The sequence below is a fragment of the Halictus rubicundus genome, chromosome 11 (assembly GCF_050948215.1).
Source record: "Halictus rubicundus isolate RS-2024b chromosome 11, iyHalRubi1_principal, whole genome shotgun sequence".
Taxonomy (NCBI): domain Eukaryota; kingdom Metazoa; phylum Arthropoda; class Insecta; order Hymenoptera; family Halictidae; genus Halictus; species Halictus rubicundus.
This window is the reverse complement of record NC_135159.1, coordinates 7019002-7033811: the sequence shown is the minus strand read 5'-3', so window position 1 is coordinate 7033811 and position 14810 is coordinate 7019002. Positions and strand designations below refer to the sequence as shown.

Genomic DNA, 14810 nt, shown 5'->3' with positions numbered 1-14810 from the left:
TGCTACCATTAGCAGGATATAAAGGTGAATGTTGTTCTATTGACCGACATGCTTTGCTATTTGCTGCATTGCTGCTTTGTTGTTTACAAAACATTTATAACGGAAACGAGTATCACGACCTATCACCTCAAGTTGATCAGTATTTTTACGTTAATAGTGCTCTAGGAATAAACACACGCGTTATCTTTTTTATCATTATGCCCGGTAACCAATACGCGCAATAAGCAGAATTCACAGCAGTACAGTTTTCTTTCGATATAAGACGACGGTACAGGGACCGCTTTCGACGTATTGCGGATGACGGTACCTATTCGGCTTGACATTGTTCTTGAGTGGGCCAAGAGTTTATGGGTCCCGTAAAGTTGCCCGGCAGATCAGAGTTTAAGTGGAGCTGACCCACTTTCATAATAAACGGCTCACATAATGGTTTATGTAAAAATTATGTTGTTTCGTTACTCGGGACTTAACTAGTTAAGTGTAAATTTGAAATGTATGTGGAATAAGGAACTTGATATTTTGATATTTTCTAACCATTATGCCACTGAAACGGCGTGTCCGGTATGTGCATGTAATGCAAGCGTTCAATCAAATGCACAATAGTTATGCGACATTGGGCCCTCGATGCCACGTAGACCGTAGAGTAGGCGAGAGAAAGTTCGTGGTTGGATATGGGGCTTCTTAACTCACTCCAAGAAAGCAAAGAGAAAGACGAGAATGCGTTGCGCGGAGAATCCCAATTCGCGTGCTTGAAAAAAATATATTTTATTCAGGGGATGTGTTGGTTTCAGAGGTGGAGAATTTTATTATTTAGTATTTAATAGTTTAAATTTTATTTGCCTTGGAAAGTAGTATTTCAAATCGGATATATAATTTACACAGTAAAATATTTCCATTTTGACAATCTAAACCATAAAGTAAAATATTCTTATTTCGACAATTTAAAACCACAAAATAAAATATTTTTATTTTGGCAATCTAAATCACAAAATAAAATCCTTATCTCAAGCATTTGAAACATATAATAGCATACTTTTATTTCGAGAATCTAGGTCACAAAATAAAATATTTTCATTTTAGCAATCTGAAACACAAAATAAAATATTTGATTTTAATAATCTGGCATGAAATAAAATCCTTTGATCTTACTCAAAGTATTGGGCTCATTAATCATTATTATGATATTCATTGATTGAGCTGAAACTTAGAGTTTCTAACGTCGAGCTATAAAAAACATTAAAAAAACAAGTTCCAGATAATAGCGGTAAAAGGTATTTCAGATCAGGTTGAATTGCGTAAGTAAAAGAAAAGTATTTCACGGTAACGCGAGGATGTGTGTTAGGTCTGTATTAAGTTTGGCTTCGGTGTTTTGCATAAATGTTCAAGTGAGCGGAGCTCGAGAAACGAGTGCAATTCTCCCACCCTCTCATTGGCCACCAATAAGACTAACTGAAAATCTTCTCCGCGTAACATACTTCACTTCAAACGTATCATAGCTCTGAGAAATGTTATCGTATACAGGGTGTTTTTCTCGTAAACAGTAAGAATTTTTCAAATATGGAAAAGAAAGAACATACAGCATATCTTACATTTAGATTTACATTATTTTTCGAGTAATGAAGGTGACCTCTAGTATTTTGAACGGAATACTGTATGCTTTTAATGTAATATGAAAGCGTGTGTCAAGACGAATTCGACTTTCAAGGTCACACAAGGTCAGAAATAAGAAAAATATTTACTAGTATGTTGCAACCTCAAATTCCTCACAGATTTCAATGGCCCCGAAATATGTTCTCAAGGTCATTCTCGACAACCTTTTCCCTATACATGTTACCACCACTCGGCCTTGGTCTTTTTAGATATTCGCAAAGAACTAATGACTATAGCAAACTCCACCTTTTCCTAATGACCTAATTCGTTTTTTAGGGCGGGGGAGAGACTCCACCCCTCTTCCTGCTCCTCCTCCCCAATAAATCTAATGCAGACCTAACCCGCATCTCGAGAACTAACAAAGACTGTAATTATTAAAATTTTTCTTTTCCCTCCCCACCACGCCCCTCCTCGAAATCTCAGCTGATAAATTTGTGTGGGTGACACCGCAATAGAGGGACCAAATTTTCAACTTTCTTTTGTCCGCCGCTGTACTCTTGAGCGGGGCTGTGATGTATCTTGCGAGGATAAGAAAGAAATACGTGGGGCAAAAAGAAGCGTCGCAGGAGAGAAACTGGGAGATGGAGGACAGAGGAGCGGTATGGGGTCGCCAGGTGGTTTTCGTAGGTGAGTTGGCACCGAGAGGAGTCAGCATAGCGAGTGAGCATAGTGTACCTCTCGCCTGGTTCTCACTCTCCGCACTCGCCGCAACGCGGTCGGAGTCCGGCGCGGCGGTTTGCTTCGTTTCACGGATCTGTTGCAACTCGCAACGTTACCGGTTCGATCGGTTCGCCTCGGTTCGACAGAGTTCGTTTCGGCGAGGCTCGGTTCCTGCTTCGCCTCGCGTGGAACACGATCGATAGGATCGACGATCCTTCGTCGTCCGTCGTCCGTCGCGCCTCGAGGAGAAAAGCTCCGGGGACAGAAAAGCGGTTGTGTGACGCGGGAAAGTTTGAGTGCCATGAGAAAGTGCAGTAAGTAGGATGCGTAGGCCGAAAATGTGTGACCGCGAAAATTCGTGTGCTATTTGTGCTACGCTGCGATTCGCTCTCGCCCATGTCGCCAGGAAATTCGAATTTCCACCGCACGCCGAGCGGCTCTTGACAGTCTGACAATGACAGTCTGACAATGAGTGTCAACCAATGCCTCGTGGCTTCTGATTGTAACATTGACTAACGTTTCATCTGGAATGTAAGACTCATTTGTATTCTAACGCTAACGAAAACTTCGAGCCGCGCACTTGTTTATAACGCTCGTAATTTTCAGTAACTTTCGACAAAGTCTCCGCTAATGTTCTGTGTAATTGAATCAAGGAAATGTTCTCTCTATTAAGAGCACTAATTAATCTCGAGATTCTGCGTGTTGCTCTTCCTAAAAATGATGTAACCGGTATGATTGTATTCGTGCTCGTTCCATCGCGATTTCATAATAATGGATTTTCACTCTCTCAAAGGAAACTGCACGCCTTTGATATAGCCTCTTTTTTATATAACTTTAAAGTGAAAGTGACGCAATTAATTTTTGTAAATTACATGGTTTTTAATTGCTACATCGTCTATAGTAATGAAATAAAGTATGAATATTAACATTCTATGATTTTCGAAGATTCTAGCGCGATCTTATTAGGGCGTCTCGCAATGCATTTCAAATAACTGTTCTTCCGTTTCGGCCGAACTTTCTAATTGTGAGACAGTGGTTTTGTTTAAATTGTTTGAAATTGGCTTAACGACTGTACAGTTTACTCTTCTATTCGCGTTGTGAATGTCGCTATTGTTCGATAAAAGCCATAACCTACAATTACACGTACCGGGTGTCCTGAAAATGTGTGATTTCACTGCAGTGCCATACCTTGCTTGCCTTTAACGATGATGGCGGATCATATACGACTTACCTGAAACATAAATAATTTCAAATATAATTTTTGTAATAAGATGGGACATAACTAATTGTCAGTTAAAATGTAATTGTAGCATTTGTATCCGAATTGATTGAAATATAATTTAATATGTAATATTGTTACTTGGGTCTTAAATAGTTTACATTAGTAAATTGAAAAAGTAATTGTGTTGTTTACGCTTACGCTTAAGTAAAATTCTATAAATATAAAATTTTTCATATTTAATTAAACAGCCTATTATACTATCGAATAATATGCAGCGATGATGTATAAATAAACAAGCTTTTTATAGTTGTAAAAACAAAATAGTACGCTGTTAAGTTTTTGATGTTAATTATTAACTATTAATAACTGTTTTTCTGCATCTTATCTTTGACTAATTATTATATCACATGATTATTAGAATCATTAAAATTATACGTTACATTCTACCGATTATTTTTAACGAATTATCTTTATTCGATTTCGCTAGGTTTTTTATTATATTAAAAATATTATAATATCATATAATCTAGTACTATTAGGCTTGACTTTAAACAGTATTATTTTCCTTGCTTCATTCAGGATAAACAGCATAAGTCAATTACCTTACGTGTATCACTTGTTTTGAATAATAGGAAAAAATGTATTCACCATCATGACATAATATTTATATCTGTGAGATTAAAACTGGTCCGACGACCTAGAATACTATGACCTTTATGTAATCTTCAATGCCATTGTAGTAAAACGAATGACCTTGGAATGTTCGTGAGAAAAACGACTCCCATAATATTTATTTTTTCAAATTATTATAAACAGTATTTTTCTTTAATTTTTTTCTAATCGTAAAAAACAAACGTGTTATTGAAAATCGTCAAGTCAGGTTCATCCTGTATCATACCATAATAATGTAACACAAAATTCTGCTTTATGGTCTAAAGAAGATGCAAATTATAATAATTTTCCGTTTTATATCGATACGTTTCATTTTATATATGATAATAAATATGCATTGAAAACGTTGTAATATTTCTTAAATGATTTCTATGTATAATTTATAATTATCTATTTAAAATCATCAATTAAAATATCAATTTATTGTAGATACCTATTATAATTACTCTTTAATAGTTCACCATCTCAGTTTATTAATGAAGCAGTATAAACCCGGAAAAATAATTCGATGTCCTTTTATTCTTTGGATACTCTGCAGAACCGACTATAATTTCTCAGTATGCTGTAGACACACTATAATCACTCAACGCAAGGGGCACAGATTTTACTTGACGTTCAAGAAGTATTATTTATCCTACACTCAATATGTCATTTCTATTGTGATAAGGAAATAGCATGCTACAAGAAGGTCGTACATAATTTAGCGTTCAGTATTGTACTGATCAGTTTGTGTGCGGATCTTGCACTCGTAAGTACTTGTCATGCAATGCATGTCAAAGCGAAAAGACTTTGAATCATCAATGACTTCTAAATATTATTCAGTTTATTTGTCTGTTACTTTCTTGCGTTATAAAATTATGTAATTAGGCCAAGTCGCGGAACATTTGTTGATTTTTGTTTCCCTTTCTTTTTCCTCATTATTGGATTATGTTGATCTGACGCTAGAGTTTGCTGCATGTTCAGTACAGTCTGTTACACTTTCTTCATTCTTGTATATTCTTGTCAATTTTTTGGTTTCAAAAGTCTTAAAAGTTCAGAAAACTTTTATCATTTTTGTTAACAATAGTCCTGCATTTTTATTAATTCTCACGTACATATACGCGTTTTTGTTGATCCTTGTCTTTTATTCGTCTCTTTTAGTTTTGTTCCATTTTAGTTCACTTCGGTTCATTTTACTTCACTCAAAATGAGCAAGCGAAACTTGAAATGGTAAAAATACAGGCGCAATTGGAAGAACTGAAAAATATTTTGATAAATGTTTCAGGTTGTTCTGCGCAGCCCTTCCCAATTTCATCAGGCACATTCGCGCTGCTCTCGAATGGCACGAGATTGCGGGTAGAATTGAACTGAAATGGCAATAGGGCTGACCACAGTTCTCAGCACCACTTCGCTCCTCGGATTTAGCCTAATCCCTCTCCTGGCTATCGGCTTGTCAGTGTTTCGATACAGACAGGCCGATCCGGAGACTCATCCGACAAACGCTCGCCAGGTTTGATTAAAAATTCCATTCTATAATACTACCAGCAGACGTAGTTATTTATGCAAATATCATTTGCATATTTTACATTAAGGAAAAGTGGCTGAATATGTTACATGTTCTCTGCATATATTTTCTTGTCGGTTCTTTTCGCAACAATTTATGAATCGTGTGTTATGTTCGCGATAATGCACTGATTCATTAACCACTTAAGACTTGTGCAGTATTGAATACATACATAAATAATAATTACAAAGTAGTTCGGTTACATTCGTTTAAATTATACTGTAATTTGCATATAACGTGTAACATTAAGTTTTGTTATTGCCTGTGTCAACACTATAGTGTCAATTTCAAAAAAATTCAATCTTGTGTTACTATTTGCAAAATATTAAATGTGCAAATATATATGTACGTACAGTATGTATTCTCGTGGAATTATAAAAGATACAGATATTAATGAGCTGCATACAAATTGCGTAAAACCATACTTTCCAAAATGTACCCACTGTCGATAAAGTAGATCTCTTACCATTAATACTAGCAGAACATCTTATTTTCAGCCAGTTTAAATACATTTGTTTTTTCATTCGTGAGGAATGCAGATTAATTATTGTAATTTGTTGTTACAGTTACTAAGGACATATGACTTTATAGTAGTGGGAAGTGGAAGCGCAGGGGCGGTGATTGCGTCGAGGTTATCCGAGGTGTCGAATTGGACGGTGCTACTTTTGGAAGCTGGCAGCGACGAAAATGAAGTTACGGACGTCCCGATTTTGGCTGGATACTCTCAGCTCACGGACTTTGATTGGAAATACCAAACGTCACCACCGACGACATCCGCTTACTGTCTTGCTATGAACGGCGACAGGTGTAACTGGCCTCGCGGTAAAGTCCTTGGCGGCAGTAGCGTGTTGAACGCTATGGTTTATGTTCGGGGTAATCGGTAATTTTACACAGGCTGCAATTACCATTCTTATATTATTTCGTATCATTTCGCGCAGTGATCCTCAGTCCTCGCTCTTCACGTACCCCCTAACGGATTAGCTGTTTCTTAAATACAGGGTTTACTCGATATATGTCCAAAACACAGGTCTAGCCAGGGACTAATATCGGCCAGGAGATACTATTCTTTGATCCATGACGAAGGACTGCGAAGTTCTAGAGGCCTCGGTTCGTCATCTACCCATAGTTCTGGGACATTTATCGGCTAGGCATTTCGGACATATATAGAGTAAACACTGTACCCCTTAAGACTGTTATATGTATGTAAAATATTATTAGACCAGTCAGCTTAGGCTTTTTGTAGATGTTAGAATTTGCTAGGTAGTGTGTAAATAGAATTTTTTAAAAATTGCTACTGGACTCAAAGAAGAAAGTAAAAGGCACGATTTTTATGTTTTTTGTCTGTGCCTGTAATGAAAATTTGGGAGCTGTACAAAAAGTTTTTATGGAGATAACAATCCTAAGCATAAGTCTAGAGTAGCGCAAGAGCGGCTATGGTTCTATGTATCCTCCGAGAAATTAAATATAGCACACATGTGCCACCATGTTGGCCAGGAATGTCTCTCATCCATCAAAATACGCCCACATGCCAGTCCGATTTTACCAAAATATAAACCACTGCAAACGCTTCCAGACGGGACTACGACAACTGGGCAGCGCTAGGCAACGTTGGGTGGAGTTATGCTGACGTGCTGCCTTACTTCCTAAAATCCGAGGACAACCGGAACCCGTACCTGTCGAGAACCCCATACCACGCCACCGGCGGCTACCTGACTGTTCAAGAATCCCCATGGCGGTCTCCTATGTCCATCGCCTTCCTCCAAGCCGGGCAAGAACTGGGCTACGAGAACCGCGATATAAACGGCGCTAATCAAACCGGCTTCATGCTGACACAATCAACGATCCGCCGCGGCAGCCGTTGTTCAACAGCGAAGGCTTTTCTGAGGCCGGTGAGGAACAGACCGAACCTACACATAGCGATGTACTCGCACGTTCTGAGGGTGCTGTTCAACGCCGACAAGAGAGCCACGGGGGTGGAGATGGTCCGCGACGGTCGCCTAGAGACCATAAGAGTCCGTCGAGAGGTGGTAGTATCCGCCGGGACAATCAACACGCCCCAGCTGCTGATGCTATCCGGTATCGGGCCTAAGGAGCACCTGGCAGAGTTCGATATCCCGGTGATATCAGATCTGAGAGTCGGGGACAACCTACAGGACCACGCCGGGCTCGGTGGGTTGACGTTCCTCGTGAACGGACCGTTCAGCGTGAAGAGAGACCGCTATCAAACGGTCCCAGTGATGATGGACTACATCCTGAACGAACGGGGCCCGATGACCAGTTCCGGCATAGAGGCTCTGGCCTTCGTAAATTCGAAATACGCCGATCCCTCAGGGGATTTCCCGGATATCCAGTTTCATTTTGCGCCCAGCTCGGTCAGCTCTGACGGTGACGAACAGATCAAGAAGATCTTGGGGTTGAGAGACAAAGTTTACAACGTCATGTACAAGCCTCTGCAAAACTCCGAGACCTGGTCCATTCTGCCGTTGCTCCTCAGACCCAAAAGCTCTGGCTGGGTGAGGCTCAAGAGTAAAAATCCGTTTGTTTATCCGGACATCAATCCTAACTACTTCACGCACAAAGAGGACATGGATGTCCTGGTCGAAGGTATCAGGATTGCCATGCAGATTTCGAACACCACGGCGTTTCAAAGGTTCCATTCAAGGCCGCACACTATCCCCATGCCGGGTTGTCAACGGTATCCGTTTGACACTTACGATTATTGGGAGTGCTGTATTAGACATTTTACTTTTACTATTTATCATCCCACTGGGACCTGCAAAATGGGACCGAAGACTGATCCTACTGCTGTGGTGGATCCTAGGTTGAGGGTTTATGGTGTCAAAGGACTGAGGGTGGCTGACGCTTCTATCATGCCCACGATTATCAGTGGTAACCCTAACGCACCGGTAATCATGATTGGTGAGAAGGCGAGTGATATTATCAAGGAGGACTGGTTGTATAGGAAAAGAAGGTATGTTGGGAGATGAGTACAGTTGTGCGAGTTCATTGTTTTGAATTTTTGCGTACAATTGTTTTCTAGTGGCTAGGTCGTCTCACACAACGTGTCGTTGCCTGACGCTACTTCGAGTGTAGGATAATAATGTTCACATATTCACTGTCGTTTTCAATTACGTTCTCTTGTATATCAATATTTTTTTCATGTCATTTTCAAAAAGTTTTCGGGGTTTTTGAAAAGCCCCAAACCTCCATTTCAAAATTTCTAAAACTACTACGTATCAACATATGGATAGGATAAGAATTGTTTATGGCAAACAGTATTATACAAATGAATATGTTTCTTTTCATAGTAACAAAGCGGATCTAGCAATGGATCGCATAATGTTACCTTTTGAATTTCCCGCGCTAATAGAACGCAGGTGTCGGTAACCTGTGGTATTGAAGAACACGCGACGAAAATGGCGCGAAATTCAAATCCCACACCTCTTAATGAATCACCCGCAGCTTAATAATTTTCTTTCAAGTAACAGTTTCAAGAAAAGTTATTAAATAATTATGATAATGAAATCGTTGATGAATCATTTCTTAAATAATTTTTCATTACCAATTTTTTATTCTTGAAGGACTGTTAGGCAACTGACGGTAGTTAGTGTTAAAATGAAATAAAAAATTTTGTAAGTTTTGTATTGCAAGTGTGTATGCGATAAAAGTGCAAGTGAGCGATAAAATTAATTTATTTTCCACTGTACGATCATAATTTAGACAATCACTTTAAACGAGACACGTAGATGTAAAGTTGATTCTTTTAGGGATCAATGTTTTGTTACTCTATACCATTGATTAATGATATAATATGTTATGATGTATTCATTAATGATGTATATATCGTAAATTTATGAGTGCAGCTAGTTATAAAGAAAAATCATTGATGTTATTACTATCATACTGGGTTAGGTATTGATCAGAATTATTGATATCATATCAAAATTATTGATAACTCACACCAAAAATAAAAATGACATTTCATACATTAGTTCGCATACTTTCCAAATAAAAATAAAGCACGACAAATTTTTATGTTCCATTTTTAAAATTTTAATATCTATTACTTTGTTTTAATTTACAAAGTTGAGATGTTTGCATTTCAAAAATATATAACAAATTTTTATATGGCACAACAAGTATTTATATCTTGATTGTCTGTTGTTCTAAAATTCTTTTAAAATTTTGATTAAACTCCATGCTAAAAATTAGTTTAATCTTGGTATAAAATATTGCCTGAATATTTCAGTATTTTATATAATAATTCTGATGAGATTGTAACAGATTTGTACAATAATTCTGATGAATTTGTAATGGAAAATTCAGTTGAATTTGCACAGAAAATGTAAAAACGTTTCCATGAAAATCCGATTAAATTTTATCCGAAAATTTAACTCCACTTAAGCATAGAATATTAATAAAAACACACCGGTGTAATTCGTACAAGCAAATGCAGAAACTTCCAATGAACGAATGTATGAGTTACTGAAAACGTTTAAGAAATTTCCATTGTATATGTATTCAAGATTGTTGTTGCAAAGTGTAAAGAAGTCGAATATCGAAGCAACAATCGAGCACAAAGCCACTGTACATACAATAACGTAACCGTGCCATGCGTCGCAGGAACTTTTGTATTTTCGCCGAACGATGTTATAAATAATAAAAATGTGTTTTGAAAGTTGCCGTTTCGTTTATTATCTCGATCGGATCTCCGACCACGCGAGCGGAGCAACATTCCGAACATGTAAAAAGTCGGCAATCTCGCAGCCATAAAGGAATCAAAGATTTTCACTGGATGCGTGTATGCGCGGCGGTATCTCACGCTATGCACGACTTCCTCGGTGATTTCAATGTCCGGGACTTGCCTGAGGGTGCGTCTTCGCTTCGAAACGAACTTCCAGAAGAGCTTTCTAATGTCACGATTTTATTTCGTGTAACGACCGTGTAAAGACCACCTTCGCAGACATCTTGTATGCAGCGTAATACGATCCAGAATTCATTTCCTCTCAAATTTCCATTTTATGGACAATAACAAATCCATCCGTTGCCTATTTTCCATTCGCGCGGTCTACGGCAGACCTGGGCAAAATTTTATTTCAAATGAAAATAATAATAATTCCTTTCGCACTGTTATTTTCAATACCATTTTCGAAAATAAAAATAATATTGGTTTATTTGAAATAATAAACACGTTATTGGTAGTATTTTCCGTTGACCCTTTGCACTCTGGAATTTTTTAAACACCTGTTAAATGTCGTCCCAGCCTCGACATAGCTGTAAAGAAATGTTTATGAAACGAGTGTAAAAAAAGTTGCCGCAAGATTTTTCTTGACCTTGAAGATCAAGGTCAAAATTTTTATTGTATTCCATTATACGCGCCACGGACAGTAACAAAAAGTTTGACCTTGAAATTCAAGGTAAAGGGCAATTTTGCAAGCAGCCAAGACCAATCATTTCTTTACACCCTGTGCGATGCACAGGACGTGTCTGAGACGTCTTTCTACGTCAAGTGGTTAAATTGAACATGGAGTTAGTACAACACGAATGATCATTGAAGTCGCACTACAACAACGATTTTCGTAACGTCCTCACACCTCGTAGATTGTAATAAAAGAGTCACTTAACACTAAACCTACAAAGCACAAAACATAAAAGTGAAACGTCTTATAGAAGGGAGAAGATTGAATTTATTTAAACTTTGTACGATTTTCATTATAATATCTACTTAAATGAATAAGTCAATTCAGTAATTTCCTACGAAAACGTTTTTATAATTTCAGTAATTGTGAAATAGGAGACCGGTCATTTTGAACGTGGTAGGATTAGTGTTAATAGACTGTACTAAAAATTCATTTTCAAATCTGGTAAAAAAAGAATAACCCTGGTCAATTGTACCTGTTGTTTTCGATTTTATGGAGTTTCCCAACAGAGTTGCATTATTTTAGGGGATGCATCCGACGAATTTTCTCCTAGCATTATTTTTCACTTGCTTCCTGTATTTTTTCGAAAAAAAAAAAATGAAAAAATATTTTTGTTACACGGCTCGTTTTATCCGTGCCGACACTGAAACTGTCGAGAGTACAACTTCAAAATTGAAACTGAAAGCCGGTTGTTGAGGACGAGCAATGATGCGTTCCCCGTTGACGCTCTGAATCAATGGCCGGCCGGGGGATCTACAAATTCGATATCGCCGGGAAGATCGATGGTCTGCGACTTGTTACGGGTTGCAAGAACGAGGCAGACGATCTCGAAAGCGGAGATCGCGACGGGACTTTCGTTTCGCGAGCAAACAACCGCCGCGCCGCTTTACGTAAGAGGTTTCGTGCCAAAACTCTCGTTACGGGATACCGATTCTCACGTGCACTTTTCCACGGCATTTCCGCTTCCTCGTCCCATCCATCACATCCTGCTCGCGGCGCTCCTCTTCCTAAACTGATTTTTTTTTTTTGTTCGATCGTCGTTTACACACGTTTTCTCGTCATACTGGACAGCCCCCCGACGAAAATTTAATAATTCCATCGCGATTAGAGAATTACACAGCCAACAGATTTCGTTAATAGAAAACGCCGAATAATATTAGAAATTGGAATAATTTTTTTTTAACGCAGTAAAAGGAAGGATGACTATAAGAAATTCTCAATTCACATTTAAAAACAAAAGGCAAGAATTCGGGAAATGCATATTGAAAATAATTTTTTAATTGATATTTTAGCGACAAATGCTGTCAAGTTTCTTTAATAGCTTTGTTTAAATTGCAACAGTATCGTTGTTGAAACAGGGAAAATATATTTTTCCGGAAATTAGAGACATAGTGAAAATTCTGGTTGCATTCATCTATTCCCAGCACATGGGTTCCCAAAGTAATTTTCTCACCCATTTACGGAAATGTTCTTCGTCTGTTACGTTGGAGAATCGTGACAAAAATATAATAGTTCTCTCGCTATTAGATTGAGTAATAATTACTAGTTTCGTCGCACAAAGTACGGGAACATGCGTTTGCATACCCACAGCCTACTTAATCTTTGTCTTCCGACGTTGATTAGAAAATTAGCGTTACGCGAGCATAATTCTGTCCCTTTTGTTACGGTGACAAGTAGACTGCAGATTTTTAAACTTTAATGCGATTCGCAGCTGTTTTCGATGGGTAAAGGTTGTTAACGCTAAGAGTAATACAATTTTTTAATTTTTGAAAAAACATTTTTAATCTTGTCGATGTTTGTTCAACAATTATTTTCGCTACAACAAAAATACGGGAATATTTCTGAACCTACTTTCACATATGAAAAAATATTTTGTTAACAAAAAGTGACGGTTTACGTGATCAAATAATTTTTTAGTTTGGCCGATATTCGAGCAACTCGATAACCTCGAATAATGTTGGAAAATTTTTAATAATTTTTTTACACTACAGCGATAAAAAGCATATAGTTAAAAATTTTATCAACAATGTTTATACTTTTTCGTGGACTTTGTTATGCAAATCTCTATCCAGCGACACGGTTCTTATTTTCCATTTCACAACAGGCAAGAGGACTCATATTTTAAAATGCAGGAACGTTTCCTAACCTTCGTTTAATCTGGTACAAAAGTACACGTGTTATTGTTAAAAATTGAGGGGTGAGATATAGTTGGAAATATTGTTGAGTCCACGTTGCTTATACGGAACAATGGCAAGTGAAAGGTTGAGCAAGTTTTGTTTTGAAAAACAGCGTTGCATTTATTGCAAATTTCTACAGATTTCCCGACTGGTCGTCGGTTTGTAAGGATCGGGGCACACGAGAATTTATGGACTGAGAAATTGCACCTCGAGTAGGATACCCGCGGATAAAGGAAACAGGAACGATTTCACGATCGAGGGGATAGCGAAATCCGCATACCGTGAATCGCATTATTCCGCGTACTGGCATTGTTACCGAGATTCGATTAGATCAAGAATATATAATCCTTACGCACGCGAATCTCCAGAAGATTAGTGAAAGTTAAAGACCCTGAACTACACGGAAATGATGCGGCTATTTTGAGAAGCCGCGTGTTGCGCTCTGGAACAATTCGACTTCGTTACTTTCGTAACCTTTATACACTTTATTTTTATTGTCTAGCGTCCAGAATTTTTTTATTAATTTTTCTACCCCTGGCACAAAATTGCTCGATCGAACAAATCGAATATGTCTATCATTGTATTAACTCATATTTTGATAAAAGGCGATTTTAATTACCCTCAAGCATTCAGAATAATTTTATGACTATGCCTATTGTTATCTTCATTATTCGAAATATTAAAAAGTGTTCTATTATTTTGTTATGCTAATTTTCCTTATAATTATTTCCGTACAGATAAACAGTTCATTATTTAATATTTGGTAATGTGCAAAACAATTCATCAGTTCATTGATATTTCTCTAAAATATCACATATTGTTATTTAAACATAACATAAATGATGTACATAACGTGTGCATAGCACAGTGTTTTCACGATATATGTCCACAACATGGGTCTACCTAGGGTCATACATCGGTTAGAAGATACTATTCGTTCATTACACAAGTACATATCATCGGAATTATATCATATTTAGTATCATTTTTATTAGAAAAAGCCACGAATATGTTGGCAAAAATCCCATAAAACATAATGGAAAATAAAGAAGTTCCGTCCCGTATTATGTTTACACTCCTCGGCGATCGAGGCCACTTCTTGGTCCCTCATGGGGCCGCGACTTTTATCATCCAGGCCTCGGTGACTTATATCCCGAATTCACTGTACTTGCAATATTTTCAAATTTTGTTTTCACGTCGCGTAGTAAACTAATTGTTCCACTACTCAAAAAAAAAAAATCCAAGTTCTATTGTCCAATACTAAAAAAGTTGTCCTTTTGAAACCGTCCCAATGTCACTGTGATTCACTGTAACCCCTTAAGGGTCTTAGCATCATTCAAATTTTGCTCTACGTGTAATAAATTTCAATTTTATCCTCCCTCTGTCGAGGTACAGTGATTTCTCTATATATGTCGCCAAGGCCTGGATGATAAACGTCGCGGAATTATCCCCACTACCGTGGTGTATAC

The 14810-nt window shown here is 37.7% G+C and overlaps 2 protein-coding genes across 5 annotated transcripts in view; one reads left to right on the top strand and one right to left on the bottom strand.

The window, feature by feature from the left end:
• Flo2 (flotillin-2) overlaps positions 1 to 14810 on the bottom strand; it is a 176078-nt gene that overhangs the window by 131873 nt on the left and 29395 nt on the right. The gene's annotated exons all lie outside the window — the stretch shown is intronic.
• LOC143358621 (glucose dehydrogenase [FAD, quinone]-like) lies at positions 2318 to 9028 on the top strand. 2 transcript variants are annotated; one of them, XM_076795906.1, is made up of 4 exons: positions 2318 to 2621; positions 5466 to 5690; positions 6311 to 6624; positions 7318 to 9027. In XM_076795906.1, exons 2-4 carry the CDS (start codon positions 5553 to 5555, stop codon positions 8729 to 8731), a joined length of 1866 nt encoding a protein of 621 aa, XP_076652021.1. In that variant the 5' UTR covers positions 2318 to 2621; positions 5466 to 5552; the 3' UTR covers positions 8732 to 9027. The 2 variants fall into 2 exon arrangements, with proteins under 2 accessions (XP_076652021.1, XP_076652022.1); XM_076795907.1 differs by lacking the exon at positions 2318 to 2621 and adding an exon at positions 2632 to 2838 and having other exon boundaries at positions 7318 to 9028.